The sequence below is a fragment of the Microcaecilia unicolor genome, chromosome 9 (assembly GCF_901765095.1).
Source record: "Microcaecilia unicolor chromosome 9, aMicUni1.1, whole genome shotgun sequence".
NCBI classification, from domain to species: Eukaryota; Metazoa; Chordata; class Amphibia; order Gymnophiona; family Siphonopidae; genus Microcaecilia; species Microcaecilia unicolor.
This window is the reverse complement of record NC_044039.1, coordinates 7380141-7403237: the sequence shown is the minus strand read 5'-3', so window position 1 is coordinate 7403237 and position 23097 is coordinate 7380141. Positions and strand designations below refer to the sequence as shown.

Here is a 23097-nt window from a genome sequence, read left to right as displayed (position 1 = left end):
TATTGCATTTGTATCCCACATTTTCCCACCTATTTGCAGGCTCAATGTGGTTTACAGAGTTTGTTATGACATTGTCATTCCATGATATCACATACACTTAGTATTGTATAGAGATTAAGTAAGGGAAGAGAGAAGGAAGGTGTTAGGCAGGATAGTATGGAAGGTGGACTTTAGAGATTGGAAGGATTGGTGAGGTAGTTTTGTGAGGCTATGGGTTCTCTTTGTAGGCTTTGTTGAAGAGATGTGTCTTCAAAGATTTGCGGAAGTTAGTTATTTCGTCAATAGCTTTCAGGGCTGTAGGTAATGCATTCCACAGCTGCGTGCACATGTAAGAGAAGGTGTTGGCGTGTATCAGCTTGTATTTTAGTCCTTTACAGCTGGGGAAGTGCAGATTGAGAAATTTGCGGGATGATCTTGTGGCGTTCCTGGGAGGCAAGTCCACGAGGTTTAGCATGTAGATTGGGGCGTCTGCATGAATGATTTTGTGTACAATCGTGCAGATCTTGAACGCAATGCGTTCCTTGAGTGGGAGCCAGTGAAGTTTCTCTCTTAGGGGTTTTGCACTTTCGTATTTGGTTTTTTCCAAATATGAGTCTGGCGGCGGTATTCTGGGTTGTTTAACAAAAGGACTGAAATGTATCTTTTAAGGAAATGCAATATTTTTTTATGTACCTTTTGGCAATTGTCCCAAACAAATGACATATCCTATATGATGTATTCCTGGGAAAAAAACCAGTTCTTTGCACTTTGGGCTGAGAAACCCTTTATAAATGCCTGGTCTGAAAGGCAGAGGGGTCGCTGACCAGCTTCCTTAGTTTGTCTCAGCATTCTAAGGAATAGGTGACATGGCAGCTCCCTTTCCTTTATATTCCCTCACTACCCTGCTTTTTTATTGGCTGCTACTAATTTCTTATTATTTCTTATTTTTCACATTCTTGGGTAAGAATAAACTTTATTAATGTGAGAAGCTTCTTTTGTTTATAGTTGTTTTTGGTACTTATCAGGCCGGTGGTCCTAAGAAATCAGAGTTGGGGAATTTGTATGGGTGAGGTGCTGGGTTTTTGGTTCCGAGACCCAGGACCAACAGGCCCAAACAGTTATTGAGTTTTATTTCCCCCATCGTTATTAAATGTGTCCTGTTCCACATTGCAAACCACATTGATACTTTTTGTGACCCTGCAGTATAACAAATTTTACAAATCCTATATAATAATTCTCACCTCCAACATTCTATGCGTCTGCCTGCCTGTGTCCATAACTTTCTTCACAGATGGGCTCCGAAGCCCGGAGGGTTGGCGGCGGGAAGGGGGGCTCGCGAGGGTCACGGCAGGGGGGGTCCAGGGGTCAGGAACTCTGAGGGTGGGTCGGGAAATCGGAGGAAGGGGGGTCTGCACATCGTAGGGAGGGGGCAGGGAGGTGGGGTCTGGAACTTGGAGAGAGGGAGGTGGGGTCTGGAACTCGGAGAACGGGAGGGGTCTGGAGGAGGGGGTCTGGAATTCGGAGGGAGGGGTCTGGAACTGGGGGGAGGGGGGTTTGGATCTCAGGGGGAGGGAGGGAGGGGGTCTGGAACATGGAGGAGGGGACGAGAGGGGAGGAGGGGGGAAAATGCACCACCTGTACAAAAACCTTTTTAAAAAACGGGGGGACAACCCTGGAACTCGGAGGGAGGGAGGGGGGATAACGACCCTGGAACACGGAGGAAGGGGGGGACACTGGAACTGGGTGGGAGGGAGGGGCCCCAGGCACACACACTCTCTCTCTCACAGACACACTCGCAGCCACACACACTCACAGATTCACTCTCTCTCTCACACACAGTCACTCTCACACACATTCTCTCAAACTTACACACTCCAAGGAAAACCTTGCTAGTGCCCGTTTCATTTGTGTCAGAAACGGGCCTTTTTTACTAGTAAATAAATACTGACAGAGGAAGACCAGCATGGCCGCTGAGCCTGCCCAGAAAAGTTGTTGGAGTTATAAGCTACTGCACAATGCTGCTTACTGTCCCAAGCTGTTCCTAGAACTTTCCATCCTGACTGCACTGCATGTTCTCTTCTCATTCTAGGACTGCCTGCCTGATTATCCTGTTCTCTCAGTACCTCCGAAATGTGCCAGTCCCAGTCCCAACGTACAGCAAAGCGAAGAAGTGCCGGTCCTTCAAAGTCTACCTCTTCCAGATCTTCCCTGTGAGTGGCTGCCGAGTCGTAGAGGAGGGACAGGGGCAGCCTGACCATTAGGCCACCTGAGACGGGGGCCTCAGGCAGCACTCGAGCGGCATCTCAGGGGAGGCGACTTCGTGGCGTTTTACCTCGTCACAGTGACATTCCAAACCCGGCAGCGATTCCCATACACTGCCCTGCCTCCACCGGCACCCACCTCTTCCCTTTACGGTGGCCTCCTGAAGTAACTTCCTGTTTTGCTCAGGCAGCCGCACGAAAGGGAAGAGGTGGGTTCCAGCAGCAATATTCGAGGTGCAGTCGCACCATGAACCAATACAAAGACATTATAAAGTCCTCATTTTTGTTTTCCATTCCTTTCCTAAAGAGCCTAACATTCAGTTTACTTTCTTAGCTGCTGCCGCTGTAAGCAGAGGGTTTCAATGTATCGTCAACGACGACATCTAGATCCCTTTCTTTGTCTGTGACTCCTAACGTGGAACCTTGCATGACATAGCTATAATTCAGGTTCCTCTTTCCCACATGCATCACTTTGCACTTGCTCACATTAAACGTTATCTGCCATTTGGATGCCCAGTCTCCCAGTCTTGTAAGGTCCTCTTGTAATTAGGTACTTAGGTACTTTGAAATGTAACGTGAACAAATGAAAATGATGAATGTGAATGCTAGAAATGTTTTGCTGAAAATCAGTCTGCATACACAAATTTGCCGAATTTAAGTTTAAGTAACAGTTCAAGGTGTTTGAAATGTCTGCCGTTTGTTGTGACACAAACACAGGGATATTCTGTTTTGTCTGTCCTGATTAGATTGTAAGCTCTGTCGAGCAGACACTGTCTCTTACATGTTCAGTGTACAGTGCTGTGCAGGGGTTTAGGCAGACCTCGGCGAGAGGGGGGGGGCTAAAGCCCGAAGTGGGGGGGCACTGTTTAGCCACCTCTCCCTGCCGTCGACCCCCCCCCCCCGCCGCCGCAACTGCAAACCCCCCCCCCCGCCGCCGCCCGCCTGTCCCCGCCACCGCATCAGCTACCTTGTTTGCTGGCGGTGGTACCCAATCCCCTCCAGCCGAAGAGTCTTCTTCAGCACCGGTCGACTCCGGCGCCTTCGTTGTGCGATCATGTGTTTCTGATGCCTTACGTCCTGCACGGGGCTACATGCACGGTGCAGGACGTAAGGCATCAGAAACAGATGATCACACAACGAAGGCGCCGGAGTCGACCGGCGCTGAAGAAGACTCTTCGGCTAGCGGGGGTTGGGGACCCCTGCCAGCAAACAAGGTACCTGATGATGCGGCGGCGGCGGGGGGGGGGGGGATGGGGGGGCGGGGGGGGCAGCGATGGGGGGGTCAGATGTAGAGGGGGCCAGGGCGTAATCTGTGGGGACCCATGCCCCCGTGGCCCCATGTAGCTACGCCACTGGTGCTGTGTACATCTCGTAACGCTATAGAAATGATAAGTAGTAGTGGTAGTAATTTTCTTTTTGGCACCGACTATTTGAAATAACCCTTCCTTATAATCTCAGATTGGATTCTAATTATAAGAGGTTTAAATCAGTACTAAAAACATGTATTTTGAGCAAGCCTACAGAGTTTGTTTCTGAATACAAAATGAGCTACAGTGGGGGAAATAAGTATTTGATCCCTTGCTGATTTTGTAAGTTTGCCCACTGACAAAGACATGAGCAGCCCATAATTGAAGGGTAGGTTATTGGTAACAGTGAGAGATAGCACATCACAAATTAAATCCGGAAAATCACATTGTGGAAAGTATATGAATTTATTTGCATTCTGCAGAGGGAAATAAGTATTTGATCCCCCACCAACCAGTAAGAGATCTGGCCCCTACAGACCAGGTAGATGCTCCAAATCAACTCGTTACCTGCATGACAGACAGCTGTCGGCAATGGTCACCTGTATGAAAGACACCTGTCCACAGACTCAGTGAATCAGTCAGACTCTAACCTCTACAAAATGGCCAAGAGCAAGGAGCTGTCTAAGGATGTCAGGGACAAGATCATACACCTGCACAAGGCTGGAATGGGCTACAAAACCATCAGTAAGACGCTGGGCGAGAAGGAGACAACTGTTGGTGCCATAGTAAGAAAATGGAAGAAGTACAAAATGACTGTCAATCGACAAAGATCTGGGGCTCCACGCAAAATCTCACCTCGTGGGGTATCCTTGATCATGAGGAAGGTTAGAAATCAGCCTACAACTACAAGGGGGGAACTTGTCAATGATCTCAAGGCAGCTGGGACCACTGTCACCACGAAAACCATTGGTAACACATTACGACATAACGGATTGCAATCCTGCAGTGCCCGCAAGGTCCCCCTGCTCCGGAAGGCACATGTGACGGCCCGTCTGAAGTTTGCCAGTGAACACCTGGATGATGCCGAGAGTGATTGGGAGAAGGTGCTGTGGTCAGATGAGACAAAAATTGAGCTCTTTGGCATGAACTCAACTCGCCGTGTTTGGAGGAAGAGAAATGCTGCCTATGACCCAAAGAACACCGTCCCCACTGTCAAGCATGGAGGTGGAAATGTTATGTTTTGGGGGTGTTTCTCTGCTAAGGGCACAGGACTACTTCACCGCATCAATGGGAGAATGGATGGGGCCATGTACCGTACAATTCTGAGTGACAACCTCCTTCCCTCCGCCAGGGCCTTAAAAATGGGTCGTGGCTGGGTCTTCCAGCACGACAATGACCCAAAACATACAGCCAAGGCAACAAAGGAGTGGCTCAGGAAGAAGCACATTAGGGTCATGGAGTGGCCTAGCCAGTCACCAGACCTTATTCCCATTGAAAACTTATGGAGGGAGCTGAAGCTGCGAGTTGCCAAGCGACAGCCCAGAACTCTTAATGATTTAGAGATGATCTGCAAAGAGGAGTGGACCAAAATTCCTCCTGACATGTGTGCAAACCTCATCATCAACTACAGAAGACGTCTGACCGCTGTGCTTGCCAACAAGGGTTTTGCCACCAAGTATTAGGTCTTGTTTGCCAGAGGGATTAAATACTTATTTCCCTCTGCAGAATGCAAATAAATTCATATACTTTCCACAATGTGATTTTCCGGATTTAATTTGTGATGTGCTATCTCTCACTGTTACCAATAACCTACCCTTCAATTATGGGCTGCTCATGTCTTTGTCAGTGGGCAAACTTACAAAATCAGCAAGGGATCAAATACTTATTTCCCCCACTGTATGTTTACTTTCCCTGGGTGCAATGTACGTGACTGGGGATAACAGAATCGGGGGGAGAGATGAAGCTGCATTCGAGGTCACAGTCAGGAGAGAAGCAGTTTGGGGTCACAGAGTCCAAGGAAAGCCAGATGTGAATTTGTAGCTTTGACAGAGGGTGAAGAATGTGTGCATACACTCACAAGGCTTTATTTGTATAATTGGACAGGTACTTTTTGGGATCTCCATCTCCTGGATCCTTTGCTATGCGCTGACTGTTTATGATGTTTTCCCCACTGATCCCCAGAGATATGGACACGGGGCTCGCACGGACGTGAAAGGAGCGGTTGTCTACCAAGCCCCATGGTTCCGTTTCCCTTACCCAGGTATGGTGCACTAGAACTGGTTCTGATCTATTGGGGATCAATCATTTGCAGTCCTTCTTTGATTTTTTCACTCAACGAATAGTTAACCTCTGGAACTCTTTGCTGGAGGAGATGGTAACAGTGGTTAGCGTATCTGGGTTTAAAAAAGATTTGGACAAATTCCTGGAGGAAAAATCCATAGTCTGCTATTGAGACAGACATGGGAAGCAACTGCTTGCCCTGGGATTTGTAGTATGGAATGTTGCTACTCTTTCAAATTCTGCATGGAATCTTGTCACTCTTTAGGATTCCAGAATCTTGCTATTCTTTGGGATTCTACATGGAATGTTGCTACGTTTTGAGATTCTGCATCATAGAATCTTGTTACTCTTTAGGATTCCAGAACCTTGCTATTCTTTGGGGTTCTACATGGAATATTGCTACTCTGAGATTCTGCATGGAATCTTGCTATCTTTGGGGTTCTGCACGGAATATTGCTACTCTTTGAGATTCTGCGTCATAGAATCTTGTCACTCTTTAGGATTCCAGAATCTTGCTATTCTTTGGGGTTCTACATGGAATATTGCTACTCTGAGATTCTGCATGGAATCTTGCTATCTTTGAGGGTTCTGCACGGAATGTTGCTACTCTTTGAGATTCTGCATGGAATCTTATCACTCTTTAGGATTCCAGAATCTTGCTATTCTTTGGGGTTCTACTTGGAATGTTGCCACGATTTGGGTTTCTGCCAGGTACTTGTGACCTGGTTTGGCCACTGTTGGAAAGAAGATACTGGGCTAGATGGACCATTGGTCTGACCTAGTATGGCTACTCTTATGTTCTTATGAGTGGAATGTTGCTACTCTTTGAGATTGTATGTGGAATCTTGGTTCTCTTTGGGGTTCTACATGGAATGTTGCTACGTTTTGAGATTCTGCATCATAGAATCTTGTTACTCTTTAGGATTCCAGAACCTTGCTATTCTTTGGGGTTCTACATGGAATATTGCTACTCTGAGATTCTGCATGGAATCTTGCTATCTTTGGGGTTCTGCACGGAATGTTGCTACTCTTTGAGATTCTGCATGGAATCTTGTCACTCTTTAGGATTCCAGAACCTTGCTATTCTTTGGGGTTCTACATGGAATATTGCTACTCTGAGATTCTGCATGGAATCTTGCTATCTTTGGGGTTCTGCACGGAATGTTGCTACTCTTTGAGATTCTGCATGGAATCTTGTCACTCTTTAGGATTCCAGAACCTTGCTATTCTTTGGGATTCTACATGGAATGTTGCTACGTTTTGAGATTCTGCATCATAGAATCTTGTTACTCTTTAGGATTCCAGAACCTTGCTATTCTTTGGGGTTCTACATGGAATATTGCTACTCTGAGATTCTGCATGGAATCTTGCTATCTTTGGGGTTCTGCACGGAATGTTGCTACTCTTTGAGATTCTGCGTCATAGAATCTTGTCACTCTTTAGGATTCCAGAATCTTGCTATTCTTTGGGGTTCTACATGGAATATTGCTAATTTGAGATTCTGCATGGAATCTTGCTATCTTTGGGGTTCTGCACGGAATGTTGCTACTCTTTGAGATTCTGCATGGAATCTTATCACTCTTTAGGATTCCAGAATCTTGCTATTCTTTGGGGTTCTACATGGAATATTGCTAATTTGAGATTCTGCATGGAATCTTGCTATCTTTGGGGTTCTGCACGGAATGTTGCTACTCTTTGAGATTCTGCATGGAATCTTATCACTCTTTAGGATTCCAGAATCTTGCTATTCTTTGGGGTTCTACTTGGAATGTTGCCACGATTTGGGTTTCTGCCAGGTACTTGTGACCTGGTTTGGCCACTGTTGGAAAGAAGATACTGGGCTAGATGGACCATTGGTCTGACCTAGTATGGCTACTCTTATGTTCTTATGATTTCTGCTTTCAAGTGTTTCTTAATTTAATGACTGTGGCAAGAAGTCTCTGCAAGAAATGCATTACTACCTTATGCTTCTTCTTTTTTTTCTTTACATATGATTTTGAGAGATGCAACACAATGACAATGATTTAACTATAATTCAGACTGACAATCATCTTTATAGCAGAGAAAACAGGGTCATGACAGAACAAGACATAAGCTATAGTCAATTGGGGAGACAGACATCACAGATTGAAAAGTGCACATTCGGGGGGGTGGAGGGGAGGCTATAAGCTAGGTGCTCACATGTGCACCTACATTACTTGCCACTCATACACTTGTAAATACCATGCTCAATGTGCAGCAGCGGCTAAGAAAACAAATAGAATGTTAAGAATGTCACGATTTACATCCCGTTCAAACGTGATCTAAACGAAATCACCAATGAGATCAACCAAAGCCTCCAAATCATGCACTCCTGGGCGGATGCATTCCAACTGAAACTCAACGCAGAAAAAACACAATGTCAAGTACTCACCTCACAACACAACACAAACAGCTGCTCCACCATAACCACACCATACTGTTCTCTTCCCGTCTCACAAAATCTGAAAATTCTTGGAGTTACCATTGATCGAAACCTCACACTCGATGCTCACGTGAAGAATACGACGAAAAAGATGTTCCACTCCATATGGAAACTCAAGAGAGTAAAACCTTTCTTCCCGAGACATATCTTCCGTACCTTGGTACAGTCAATGGTAATAAGTCATCTGGACTCTTGCAACGCACTGTACGCTGGCTCCAAAGAACAGACTATCAAAAAACTCCAAACAGCCCAGAATACTGCCGCCAGACTCATATTTGGAAAAACTAAATATGAAAGTGCAAAACCTCTAAGAGAGAAGCTTCACTGGCTCCCACTCAAGGAACGCATTGCGTTCAAGATCTGCACGATTGTACACAAAATCATTCACGCAGACGCCCTAATCTACATGCTAAACCTTGTGGACCTGCCTCCCAGAAACGCCATAAGATCATCCCGCAAATTTCTCAATCTGCACTTTCCCAGCTGTAAAGGACTAAAATACAAGCTGACACACGCCACCACCTTCTCTTACATGAGCATGCAGTTGTGGAATGCATTACCTACAGCCCTGAGAACCATTGACAAAATAACTAACTTTCGCAAATCTTTGAAGACACATCTCTTCAATAAGGCCTACAAAGAGAACCCATAACCTATAAAACTTCCTACCAGCACACCCAGCTTTTAAAGCCCACCTTCTATACTATCCTGCCTAACACCCTCCTTTCACTACCCTTCTGAATCTTTGTACATTACGAATTTTATCTGACATCCTGGAATGACTATGTCATAACAAAACTCTGTAAGCCACATTGAGCCTGCAAACAGGTGGGAAAATGTGGGATACAAATGCAATAAATAAATAAAATAAATAAATAATGGAAAGCAAAAATGAGAATGTTATAATGATTTTTGTATCACTCCATGGTGTGACTGAACATCAAATATTGTACAATTCTCAGAAAAGATATGGCAGAATTAGAAAGGGTACAGAGAAGGGCGACGAAAATGATAAAGGGGATGGGACAACTTCCCTATGAGGAAAGGCTAAAGTCATGTTGCGTTCTACAGTATAGATTTATTGTATATTCATGAGTTAAAAGGTGTCTTTTCACAAAAACTGAGGAAAAGAATTCTAAAGAAAAGCAGATTCTTAACTGGCGACAACACTGTTCAAATGCCCATATTGTCTCACTTCCTCAAGATGAAATACAAGTTGAAAAGATGCTCAGGTGTTGCCAGCTTTACTTTAAAGGCAAGTTTGTACCCGTAAGAGACTCTGAGGTCTTTTCTCCTTAAGTAAAAACGAAGCAAAGAGAAAACGGAGTCATTTTTTTCTCTTTAAAGTAAAGTTGGCAACACATGAGCGTCTTTTCAAATGATATTTCATACTGTTTTAAGCACATGGGGGTATGGTTGCATGATGATTGTGGTGGTTCGCTTCCTCAAGGGGCAGGGTCCCATTCACAACACACGGCCTAAAGATCCCACTGCAGGGTAGTCGGAAAGTGCAGTGGGTTAATGTTACTGGATTTTAATATCTTCTGGATATTAATATCTTTAATATCAGAAGCTTAGCCGAGATTGGGTGGCGGAGCCAGTGGTGGGAGGTGGGGCTGGTGGGAGGCGGGGCTAGTGCTGGGCAGACTTCTACGGTCTGTGCCCTGAAAATGACAGATACAAATCAAGGTAAGGTATACATATAAAGTTGCACATATGAGTTTATCTTGTTGGGCAGACTGGATGGACCGTACAGGTCTTTCTCTGTCATCATCTACTGTGTTACCGTGTTACTACTATGTTACTATGTTTTTGCAGGCCAGTGGGGACTTCCAACCATCAGCCTGGCAGGGGTGTTTGGCATCCTAGCTGGCGTCATTTCGTCCATGGTGGAATCTGTAGGTGATTATTATGCTTGCGCTAGACTCTCTGGAGCCCCACCTCCTCCAAAGCACGCAATCAACCGCGGCATTGGCATTGAAGGTATTGGCTGTCTGCTGGCCGGAGCCTGGGGTACCGGGAATGGCACAACCTCCTACAGTGAGAATGTGGGAGCCCTGGGAATTACTAAGGTAATTACTATGTCATTAGCAAATGGCTGAAAGATATGCAAAAGTTGATTCTCCAGTATGACTCCAAGAGAATGTTCCATATTAGCATGACTACTTCAAGATTTTCTCCTTTTTGGCAATTGAAATATGTTGAAACAGCATGTGGTCCAGGTCCAGTGATTCAAAAGTGTATAATAAAATGTAATTTTTATCCTGTATCCAAAAATGTTACAGTTACTGGCACTGTGCCATCTTGACTTGCCATAAAGTATCACTCTAAGACTCCTTTTCCATTCTAGGGGTAATAAGATAGTGCACTTATACAATGACGTAGTTACAGGTGAGCCTGGGTAGGTACAGGCCCTCTCTGAATCCCTCCCTTTCCTGGTTTTTCTCAGCAACTTCGTGAGCAGTAGCAGCGATGCACATCCCCTGCCTGTGCCAGCCCTGCAGGCTTCCCTCTGCCAAGTCCCGCCCTCACTGACATCATTTCCTGTTTCCTTTCTAGTGAGACACAGTAGAAGGAAGCAGGTGCAAATGTATGTCGCTGTTGCTGCCCATGAAGATCCTAAGGTAGACGAGGGAGGGGGGGGGGGTGGTAGGGGGTTGCTGGGCTGCAGGTGGGGAGCAAATGCCGAATCTGGGGGTTGAGGAGGAAAGTTGCTTTGGAAGACCCATTCATCTTAACTATGGGCTTATCCAAAACGACATGCCTGGCTACACCACTGCCAGAGAGTGCCTGATAGGTCTATTTTATGAAGGAGCATAGGTGCCTGCCTTCCTGTGTAGACTGTTGGTTAATAGGGTACAAATGGTCCACCCAGTGGTGGTCTGGAGCAGGCTCTCAGGGGCTCACAAAAGTTGTTTGTTAAATTTTTAAGAATTTTGAGAGTCGGTTGTTAAAGTGGACCCTTCCAGGGCTGCCAAGAGCCGGAGCCAGGCCCGGGACAAGGCCGCCCCCGGCCCCCCCACCCGAGGTCGCCGCCCACCCGAGATCGCCGGGCCCCCCCCGCTGCCCACCCACCCAAGGTCGCCAGGCCCTCCCTCCACCCGCTACCGGGCCGGGCCCTCGGAACTAACCTTAAGCCGCCTTTCACCTTCACAGCAAGCAGCGGCAGGGCAGACCTCTCCTCCTTCCTTCCGTGCCCCGCCCTCGTGGACGTTACGTCAGGCGAGGGCAGGACACGGAAGGAAGGAGTGGCCTGCCCTGCTGCTGCTTGCTGCGAAGTGAGAGGAGGCTTAAGGTTAGTTCCGGGAGCGACGGAGGGCGAGCCAGGCGGCAGCGCCAGGCCCCCTGGAGGCCCGGGCCCGGGGACTTTTGTCCTCTGTGTCCCCCCCTCTCGGTGGCCCTGGACCCTTCCCATGGCTATTTTAACAAAGGGCTCCCAAAATGTGGGCTCAGGCCCCCTCCTAAATTCTCTTTTACTTTGCTGGGGGGATGCTGAGCCCTGCCAGCCAAGTAAATAGACTGCTGCTGCTCCCCGCTCCTTGTTTTCAGCTCTGAGCAGCAGGCTGGGACTTCTCGTGCAAGATGGATTTGTAGATGGTGTTGCTGTAGTTGGGTAGCTGGAGTAGTAAGTAGCTCCTGGTGCCTGGGTCGCATTCCTTGGAGATAGTTTGATCAGGTCTAGCATGTAGTCGGAAGCCATACGAAATAATATTTTGAAAATCAAGGTGCTAGTCTTTGGAACCAGTGTTGTTGCAAGTAGTGGGGTTACTCTGTCGTATTTTGACTTTTTGATTATTAGTCTTGCTGCTGTGGTTTAGACAGTTTGCAATGATTTTGGCAACCTACATATGCTGCGTTGCAATAGTCTAGTTGTGCTAATATCAGAGATTGGACTATGAGACGGAATGATTTTGGGGAGGAAATAGTCTCTGATCCTTCTCAGTTTCCATAAGATTTTAAAGCTTTTTGCTGTCACTGATTTTCGAGAGATAGGTGTTTGTCAAGAATGATTCCTAATATTTTTAGTTGTGGTTCATTATTTTGTTTGGTTGATTGTTAGAGTTTGGTATGGCGTGGGATAGCGTGGGCTAGATAGAACCAGTATTTTGGTTTTTATCTCGATTTAGTTTAAGTTTGAAAACTTTGGCCCATTCTTCCATGAGGTCAGTTCCTTCTTTTGCCTTACCTGATATCTCTGTGATATTTTTTTGATTGGTGCATAGATTGTGACATCAGCAGTGCCGTTCCTAGGGGGGCTGACACCTGGGGCGGATCGCCAATGCGCCCCACCCCCCGGGTGCAGCGCGACCTCCCCCCCCCCCCCGGGTGCCCGCCGCTGGGGGGGGGGGGGTGCAGCGCGCCTGTCCGCTTCCTTCGTTTCCATGCTCCCTCTGCCCCGGAACAGGAAGTAACCTGTTCCGGGGCAGAGGGAGCACAGAACGAATGTAGCGGACAGGCGCACGACACCCCCCCCCCCCAGCGGCATGCACCCGGGTCGGACCGCACCCCCCCCCCCCCCTTGGTACGCCACTGGACATCAGCATAGATATATGGATTGAATCCCATTTTCTCCAGTTTCTTTCCAAGTGGTAGATAGGATTTAGCCTCTTCTCGGGGAAATGCCTGGCCTTACTGCTTCCTGCTTAGTTTATTTAATTTATTGGGATTTATTAATCACCTTTATGAAGAGAGATTTCCCCTAGATCTTATGGTCCCCACCTGTAGAACCAAACGGAAGCACTCTTGCCCCACCTAATGGTTACATTTTGTATTGCATCTATCTTAAAGGGCCACTCACTACAAGCATCACCCACAGCTATATGTTATGAGCAGGATTACTGTAGATTTTACCCAGAGAGTTCTGCTATCTTTTTCTCCTTCCTCTACTGTTTGCAGGTGGGAAGCCGGATGGTTATCATAGCTGCTGGAATCCTGATGATTCTGTCTGGCATATTTAGCAAAATCGGTGCTGTTTTTGCCACAATCCCAACGCCTGTGATTGGAGGAATGTTTCTAGTGATGTTCGGGATCATTGCTGCTGTTGGCATCTCCAACCTTCAGGTAATTCACTTGTCCCCAGGATTGCTTCACTTGATGCAGTGAACTGGCTGAGTTTAGAAGCAGCAGCTCAATGAGAAGGACTGACACCTAGTGGTTAAACTGGAGATATTCCTCTAAAGATGGAAGTTGGCGGTGAATTAGCTGCATTCTTGCATCACCCCAAAACAGGGGTTCTGAGCCCAGTCCTCAGAACAACCAGGCCAATCTGGTCTTCAAGACACCCACAATCAATATGCATGGAATAAATTTGCATGCACTGCCTCCATTGTATGCAAATCTATCTCATGCATATCCGTTGGGGGTATCCTGGAAACCTCTGACAGGCTACATAAGTACAAAGGTATTGCCACACTGGGTCAGACCAAAGGTCCATCAAGCCCAGCATCCTGTTTCCAACAGTGGCCAATCCAGGTCAGAAATACCTGGCAAAGATCCCATAAAAGTTCAATACATTTTATGCTGCTTATCCCAGAAATAAGCAGTGGATTTTCCCCAAGTCATTTTAATAATGGTCGAAACCTGTTTTAAACCCCGCTAAGTTAACCGCCTTTACCACATTTTCTGGCAACGAATTCCAGAGTTTAATTACACATTGAGTGCAGAAACATTTTCTCCAATTCGTTTTAAATTTACTACTTTGTAGCTTCATTCCATGCCCCCTAGTCCTAGTATTTTTGGAAAAAGTAAACAAACGATTCATGTCTGGATGTGTTATGTGGACTGGGTTAAGAACCCCTGTATTAAAGGTTTTAGTCCGTGTACTCATTTCAGAGGAAACTTTGCTGAAGTAGACTATGGTTGTGTGTAGTAGGCCTCTGTGTATTTTATCAGGGGCATTTTTGAAAGAGAAGGGTGCCCATCTTCCGACACAAATCAGGAGATGGGCATCCTCTCAGGGTTGCCCAAATCGGCATAATCGAAAGCCGATTTTGGGCGCCCTCAACTACAGTCCGTCGCAGGGACGACCAAAGTTCACGGGGGCGTGTCGGAGGCGTAGCGAAGGCGGGACTGGGGTGTGCTTAAGAGATGGGCGTCCTCGACCGATAATGGAAAAAAGGGCATCCCTGACAAACATTTGGTCGACTTTACTTGTTCCATTTTTTTTCACGACAGCCTCAAAAAGGTGCCCGAACTGACCAGATGACCACCAGAGGGAATCTGGGATGACCTCCCCTTACTCCCCCAGTGGTCACCATCCCCCTCCCACCCTAAAATATATATATATTTTTTGCCAGCCTTTATGCCAGCCTTAAATGTCATTAGCTCCATGATACCAGTATGCAGGTCCCTGGAGAAGTTTTAGTGGGTACTGCAGTGCACTTCAGGCAGGCGGACCCAGGCCCATCCCCCCCCCCATCTGTTACACTTGTGGCGGTAAATGTGAGTCCTTCAAAACCCACCCGAAACCCACTGTACCCACATCTAGGTGCCCCCCATCATCCATAAGGGCTATGTTAGTGGTGTACAGTTGTGGGGAATAGGTTTGGGGGGGGGGGGTTGGGGGGCTCAGCACCGAAGGTAAGGGAGCTATGCACCTGGGAGCAATTTGTGAAGTCCACTGCAGTGCCCCCTAGGGTGCCCGGTTGGTGTCCTGGCATGTCAGGGGGACCAGTGCACTATGAATGTTGGCTCCTGCCACGACCAAATGGCTTGGATTTGGTCGTTTTTGAGATGGGCGTCCTTGGTTTCCATTATCGCCGAAAACTGGGGACGACCATCTCTAAGGTCGACCATCTCAACATTTAGGTCGACCATCTCTAAGGTCGACCTAAATGTTGAGATTTGGGCGTCCCCGACCGTATTATCGAAACAAAAGATGGACGCCCGTCTTGTTTCGATATTAGCGGCTTCCCCGCCCCTTCACGGGGCCGTCCTGCGGGGACGCCCTCAGGAAAACTTGGGCGCCCCTTTCGATTATGCCCTTCCATGTGTTCATGTCTGAGTGCTTATACTGTGTTTGGGTGGGTTCATACCCTGGTGCATTTGGATATAGCTGTGTGTTATCTCATACTACCCCTCTCCTCAAGTCGCTTCACTGGCTCCCTCTCCGTTTTCACATCATGTTCAAACTTCTTCTACTAACCTATAAATGTACTCACTCTGCTGCTCCCCAGTATCTCTCCACACTCGTCCTTCCCTACACCCCTTCCCGTGCACTCCGCTCCATGGATAAATCCTTCTTATCTGTTCCCTTCTCCACTACTGCCAACTCCAGACTTCGCGCCTTCTGTCTCGCTGCACCCTACGCCTGGAATAAACTTCCTGAGCCCCTACGTCTTGCCCCATCCTTGGCCACCTTTAAATCTAGACTGAAAGCCCACCTCTTTAACATTGCTTTTGACTCGTAACCACTCGCCTCCACCTACCCTCCTCTCTTCCTTCCCGTTCACATTAATTGATTTGATTTGCTTACTTTATTTATTTTTTGTCTATTAGATTGTAAGCTCTTTGAGCAGGGACTGTCTTTCTTCTATGTTTGTGCAGCGCTGCGTACGCCTTGTAGCGCTATAGAAATGCTAAATAGTAGCAGTAGTAGTAGTAATCTCATACAGATGCCTGTGTGTCACTGTGTAGTTACTGCAAATGCTGGGGAGTTCTCTAACGCTGGATCATTTTTCCCCTCTAGTTTGTTGATATGAACTCTTCTAGAAATATATTTATCACTGGATTTTCTATATTTTCGGGACTTGCCATTCCTGGCTGGGTACACAAGAATTCCAAATATCTGGAAACAGGTAGGAAAACCAGCAAGATGCTAGATTTGATCAGCAATGTAGACTTTGTGGCAGCTTAAAATATATATTTTTTGTCCCATCTCACTTATCCACGTTCTTAGCCTCTAAAGCAGGCTTGTCTAACCTTCTTTTATTGGATGCCACATTTTATATTTTGTAACATTCGGAGGCCCGAACATGCACCATCATATTTTGCCACGTTTTATGAAATAGTGGTAAAATACAAAAGTGCATTGCCCCCCTCTCCCCACAGCCTTCATCCAGTCTCTCTCTCTCTCTTTCTCTCTCATGTACCCCCTCGTCTTTACCCACTCTCTTTCCTGTCATCTGGTTTCAGCTGCAGAGCGGGAATCCTGCTTCCCCACCGTGACACAGCTCTCTGCAAGCTTGCTGGAAGTTCGAGTTGGTGTCATAGTTTGAAGTCTCAGAAGACTGGGAACTGCAAGACCCATCTGAAGTTCTGGTACCACATAGCTCAAACTTACAGCCAGCCCAGTAATTGTGAGGAAGCAGGAATCCCGCCATGAGCACCAACCTTTCTGCCAACCTTCTGAGGGCCAGAAAAAAAAGTACTTGTTGGGCTGGATAGTGGCCCGTGGGCTGTAGGTTGCACATGAATGCTCTAAAGATTAGTTGCGAGAGGTGCCGAGGCTTTCTCTGATGTGGTTGCTTCTTGAAATAGCTCTCATATTATAGGTATTCTTGAACTTTGGATGAATGCCATTTTCCTTTTCCTTTAGTATTCTTGGTCGTTAACCTGTATAATAATAAACCTTTGAAATCTTGGATCTCTATTGTAGTGGACTGTATGGGAAGTTAAGAGGATTTCTGCCTGGAAATAACTACTACTACTACTTATCATTTCTATAGCGCTACTAGACGTACGCAGACCCTGCTCGACAGAGCTTACTATCTAATTAGGACAGACAAACAGGACAAATAAGGGATAAGGACAAAGAGTAGCAAGATTCCGGAATCCCAAAGAGTAGCAAAGATTCCGGAATCCCAAAGAGTACTACTACTACTACTTATCATTTCTATAGCGCTACTAGACGTACGCAGCGCTGTACACTTGACCATGAAGAGACAGTCCCTGCTCGACAGAGCTTACAATCTAATTAGGACAGACAAACAGGACAAATAAGGGATAAGGACAAAGAGTAGCAAAGATTCCGGAATCCCAAAGAGTAGCAAGATTCCGGAATCCCAAAGAGTAGCAAGATTCCGGAATCCCAAAGAGTAGCAAAGATTCCAGAATCCCAAAGAGTAGCAAGATTCCAGAATCCCCTATTGCTGTCCTGGGATGTCAGGGGGACCATTCTACTAAAAATGCTGGCTCCTCCTATGTCCCAATGGCTTGATTTTGGACGTTTTGCACTTGGACGGTTTTCTTTCAAAAAATGGCCCCAAAACAAAAACGCCCATAGTATTTTCAAACACAAAAGATAGATGTCTATCTTTTTCGAAAATTACCTTCTTTCCTGGTCTGAATTTGGACGTTTTTGTAAAACCTCCAAATTCTGATTTAGCCGTTCTATCAAAAATGCCCCGCCACATGAACATGACAGATGTCTCCATTCCTAGCCAACAAGATGTGGGACACATTACTGTATTTCTTGTAATTTTATTTATTTATTTATTTAGGAATTACACAACTTGATCAAGTGATCCTGGTGCTTTTAACCACTGGCATGTTTGTGGGTGGTTTCTTTGGATTTCTGCTGGATAACACCATTCCAGGTACGCTTCCCCTCTACATCAGCAGTAATCTGGGAGTCTGCGTCAAACCTGAAACTAGCAGGCTGCTATAAAATGATATTGCATGGCCGTAACATATCTGCAGTGCAATTGACAGTACAAGAGTTCATTGCAATGACAATAGCGATGACAGTACAGATTGGTTGCAAATTCTAAGAAAATGACCTTTACTTTCTGTCTTACTCTAGGAACTAAGGAAGAGCGAGGAATCCTGGCCTGGAGGAAGGACTCTGGGGACGAGTTTGATGATATTTTGGATGCTGGAGAAGTCTACAGTTTTCCATTTGGGATTGGCAACAAATGTTGTACTAATTCCTGGCTCCGTTATCTACCGTTTTGCCCAACATCCACATCCCAAGGCCCTCAGACACAGGATATAAGCACTGCTCTGTAGAACAGATACAACTTCAACACAGAGTTGGACACAAAGCACTGACATAAACTGGACATTGCCCATTGTGGGCCCCAGCTGAGATGCATTCATTAAAGCGATGCCTATTCTGGAGAGCTCTAAGTACCAAGATTTAATACTATTATTTATAAAGAAGCTGAAATAAAATTGTGAGTTTTCAGGCAGGCTTGGCCACGCTTGAAATCTGCTCCTTACACAGGAGAGTGTGGTCTCTGGAAGCTGATGGACTAGAGGATCCGAGGCTGCATGGTTTTACCTGACGTAAGTCTTATCAGACCAATCTGATCAATCTCTTTGGGTGACCAGAGAGCTGGATCGGTGGAGAGTGCTAGACATTGCATAATTAGATTTCAGCAAGACCTTTGACACTGTTCCACATCGATAACATATAAACTGAGCACCTTTGGTATGAGCCCTAAAGCAATAGACTGGTAAAGTGGGAGACAACAAAGGCTACCGATACTGTTTATAGGGCCCTCCCTTCTTGCCTCTAAAGGGAGCTGAACAGAAGAGACTAGAAAAAGCAAGCCTTTCTAACCGAGAGACTAGGCCGGGCCCGGGGCAAGGCCGCCTCCCGTGGCTCCCCCTCCCGCTGCAGTCCGCGGTCTCACCTGCCTGCCTCCACAGCTCCGGGCCCCCTTCATTCAAAGCGGCAGTCACAGATCGCGTCTCTTCTGGCCTTCCCTCCCTGTGTCCCGCCCTCGTCTGATGTAACTTCCGGTTTCCGCGAGGGCGGGACACAGGGAGGGAAGGCCAGAAGAGAGGCGATCTGCGACTGCCTCTTTGAATGAAGGGGGCCCGGAGCCGTGGAGGCAGGCAGGTGAGACCGGGGACTGCAGCGCCGGCAGCCGGGCCCCCCTTGGAGGCCTGGGCCCGGGGAATTTTGCCATCCCTACCCCCCCCCCCCCCTCAATGGCCCTATTTCTCACAAAGGGAAAACACTTGAAGAGTTCAGTTCTTTCTGTTTTATAATAATGCTAAATTTTATTAGAGTAAATAAATGATTACAATAAAAATTCTTTTATCCCAGTATTATAGAAAATTGAATTCTTATTTATATCAGTCCAAATTTCAGTATAAGGAAAATAAAATCAATCTCTCCCTCTCGCCCTCCCTCTTTCTTTCTCTCTCTGTCTTTCTTTCTCTCTCTCTCTCTCTCTCAGTTTTCCCTTCGGAAGATGTCAGACTACTGAAGCTTAGTTTTGTCCAATCACTTTAATGCCTTATAATTTCTCTCTTACTTATCTGGTATTCTTCAACTCTGACCTCTAAGGTCACCTTCACATAATTCTGTTTCTTTGGTATTTTTCTCAAATATTCATCATTTGCTCTTTGTAACTCCAAATCTCCCTGAATATCTTAACACTCATGTTTCCTTCACTGAAAATGTCCCCCTGTGTTATGTATAAGCCTGTTTGACACAAATAAACAGACAGAGTTTGTTAAAGTTTATAGCCCATTACAAGAGGTTAAGCAAGCCTGTCTATAGTCTGTGAGAAAACCAAGACTACTACATAAGAAAAAGGAATGTTAAACACAGGGGCGTAGCCAGACACCCAAGTTTGGGTGGGCCTGGACCCAAGGTGGGTGGGCAGAACTCCGCCTTGTCCTACAAGTGATTTGGTTTCTCCCTCTCGCCTGCATGCCATAAGGTCTTTCAAACATCCCCTCTCCCCCGTATACCTTTTAAATAGCAGATTTTCACTGGCAGCAAACAGTTGTTGGGAGATTTTGACTGGTGGGGCTTGGGGTCCCTGCCAGCCACATTATAGGTATGCTGCTACTTGGTGGGCCTGGGCCCACCCCGGCCCACCCTTGGCTACGCCACTGGTTATACAAGGCTGACTGATTTGAAAAACCAAACAGCTCTATACAGTACTGGTAAATGGAGTTCATTGAAAGGAAAATGGGGGGGGGGGGGGGGTGCCAGTGGTGTGCCACAGGGATCAGCCCTCAGTTCAGTTTTTTGCTTACCATAAGCTTTTCTACAAATCATACCAAAATCTGCAAGAGGGTAGATACATGGAAAGTGTGGATAATAAGGAGGAATCGGGTGAAGCCAAGGTCTCCAAACTTATCAAGAGAAAGGCCACACAGGCCATTTCAAATCATAGAAAGGGACGGGGGGTGGGGGGAGGGCATATTGGAGTTTGCTAAGTGGGGTGAAGTTCTTGAGAACAGGGTTTGTGGGTGACGGTATCTGATGATCTTCAAGTGGCCAAATAGGTAATTAAGGCAATGGTTAAAAAAAAAATTGGAAGGATGCTTGGGTGCATACAGAGATCAATATCCAGCAGGAAGAAAGAGGTGAAAGTGCCTCTGCATAAGTCTCTGGTGAGACCTCATTTAAAGGACTGTGTACAATTCCAGAGACTGCACTTTCAACAGGATAACAGGATGGAGTCAACGGTCAAAATCAGAATCCATGTTTAAAGCAGTGGTGTCGCTACGGGGAGGGGGGGGGGTTTACGGGGGCCTGGACCCCCCCAAATTGGCTCTGGGGCCCCCGGTTTGGCTGGTGGGAACTAGCACGGCGGTTCTGCAGTAGCCCGACGGTAGTTCTGGGTGGGTGTATGCCAACCCTTTAGTAAAAGAGCCCTCAGGAGACGTAGTAGTCCACGTGGGCCAGGATACAGCACACAGGGAGGTCTAAACATCAGCGGAAGGCCAGGAGCAGCAGCCAAGATGGTAGAGAAGGTCTAGACAGATGGGGAGATTGGGGGGGGGGGGGGGGGGGGGGAAAGAGAGAGACTGGTGGTAGTACATGAAGCTCTCTCATGATGCTGTGAAATGAAGCAGCCTTACGCCATAATAACCATAAACAAGTTTCTTTTAATTTTATCTAGGCAGGAACATTAAAAATAGTTTTTACATAAAACGCTTTTTGTACAAATTATGTTATTTCAAACATGCGGAGTACAGTTTCACCTTACAGAGTGAATTAATGCTTGGGATGGGCCAGATTATTTTGGGAAGATTACACATACGCAATATCCACCATAATCTCTTTGCTTCTTTGGTACAGTTTCTTTACCGTTCCCTATCTCACTGTTACCGGTCACGTGAACGAGACGGAAAACAATCAGCATATATGAAAAGAGACGAGATAACTTTGCCCAGTGTGGGATTCCCATGCTCAACTTTAAAAAAAACAAAAAACTCCTATCTACCACTTACCAGGCAGAACCTCGAGAGACCCTGTCAGAGGAAGTTAAAATCAAACCCCCTAAAAACTGAATCATGTTAGTAGCACTTACTTAACATCACTTAAATTTACTATTTTTTTTTGGTCCTTAATTTACTCCTAAAAATGTGAGAGCTTTGGGGCTGGGCAGCGTCATGCTGCGACAGTCGATGTTTCATTACAACCGCGGTAGGCAGAAACTCAAATTCTGCCACAGCTGATAAATAAATTGATCTGGTTGCTGATTTAATACGTATTATCGCTGCTGGTGCAGCCTGGCCCAGATCACACCTGCAAAGAGATGCCTGAGAATCTTAAAACCAGAGAGTAAGACGCAATGAAAGGCATGAACAGCGACACCTAACTCAGGCCGTCTTTTACTAAGGCGCACTCATGTTTTTAGCAGGTGCAAAAATTGTGGGCGCGCTAAACATTACAGACGCCCGTAGGAATGCATTGGCCTCTCTAACATTTAGCGTGCCCCAGGGGCGTAGCCAGACTTTGGCGGGAGGGGGGTCCAGAGCCTGAGGTGAGGGGGCACATTTTAGCCCCCTCCCCCGGGCGCCACTGACCCCCTCCGCCACCACCAACTTTGCCCCCCCCCCCCCGCCAACAACCCTCTCGACCCCCCTCCCGCCGCCAACCCGCCATTGCCTACCTTTGCTAGTGGGGGACCCCAACCCCCGCCAGCCGAGGTCCTCTTCTTCCCGCAAAAGGCTTCCTTCTGTTTCTGACGTCCTGCCTTTTGCGGGAAGAAGAGGACCTCGGCTGGCGGGGGTTGGGGTCCCCCGCCAGCAAAGGTAGGCAATGGCGGGGGGGGGGGTCGAAAGAGTCGTCGGCAGGGAGGTCCAGGACCAAATCTATGGGGGCCCAGGCCCCATGTAGCTATGCCACTGGTGTGCCCACAATTTTAGTGCTCGCCAAAAATGTGAGCGCGCCTTAGTAAAAGACCCTCAAAGTTTTATGTTTTCCATTCTCACTTTACCACCCTTAACAGTGTCCCTCTAAACCGCGATTCTTTTCCCCATTTTTAATACCCCAACAGCACAGTTCTTTGAGCTATAACGCAAGCCAAACTCACCCTGGAAGGAAGCCACCTACAAATGCGAACACTGCTTTGACGGCTAATGTTTGACTGAACAGTGGTCAAGAACATTTTATAAATAAAAATATAAATATATTTAAAAAAGCACTCGTTATTAGTCTAGAGCAGGAGTTCCAAATCCAGTCCTCGGGTCACAACCAGCCAGTCAAGGTTTTCAGGATACTCACAATGAATATGCATGAGATAAATTTGCATACAGTTTGGACTGAGAAATTTAAAACCATTATAGAGTTGGAAAAATTGATTGATAAACGTAAGGGGAGATATAATCCAGAGGCTCCTGAATGGATTCATCTAACAGATATTGAGGGGGTTTACGGGGGTTTGGGCTGTTGGGGGAATAAGTTGTTGAGGGGTTCGTGAGGGGGGGGGAGGGTGAGAGGGGGACTCTGTAACTTGGAGGGGGGGGCGGACTCTGGAACTTGGAAGGCGGGCCAGGCAACTGGGAGGGAGGGGGAGAGGGGGGGGCAACGACCCAGGAACTGGATGGGTGGGTGGGTGGGGTGGGAGGGAGGACGGACTCTTGAACTTGGAAGGGGGGCTGGCCGGACACTGAAACTGGGAGGCAGGGAGGGAGGGGGCCCCTGGCACACACTCTCATTCTCACACAC

General features: G+C 46.9%; 1 protein-coding gene across 2 annotated transcripts in view; it reads left to right on the top strand.

Annotated features, from left to right (window-relative positions):
• The window catches only part of LOC115478171 (solute carrier family 23 member 2-like), a 52681-nt gene extending 33884 nt beyond the window's left edge, over nucleotides 1-18797 (top strand). For both annotated transcript variants that reach the window (XM_030215436.1, XM_030215435.1), the window contains 7 exons: nucleotides 2069-2189; nucleotides 5591-5747; nucleotides 10050-10303; nucleotides 13128-13292; nucleotides 15919-16027; nucleotides 17672-17767; nucleotides 17974-18797. In XM_030215436.1, the coding sequence (XP_030071296.1) occupies nucleotides 2069-2189; nucleotides 5591-5747; nucleotides 10050-10303; nucleotides 13128-13292; nucleotides 15919-16027; nucleotides 17672-17767; nucleotides 17974-18179 (1108 nt within the window). In that variant the 3' untranslated portion in view covers nucleotides 18180-18797. The remainder of the gene's footprint in view (nucleotides 1-2068; nucleotides 2190-5590; nucleotides 5748-10049; nucleotides 10304-13127; nucleotides 13293-15918; nucleotides 16028-17671; nucleotides 17768-17973) is intronic.
• Nucleotides 18798-23097: the final 4300 nt, after the last annotated feature.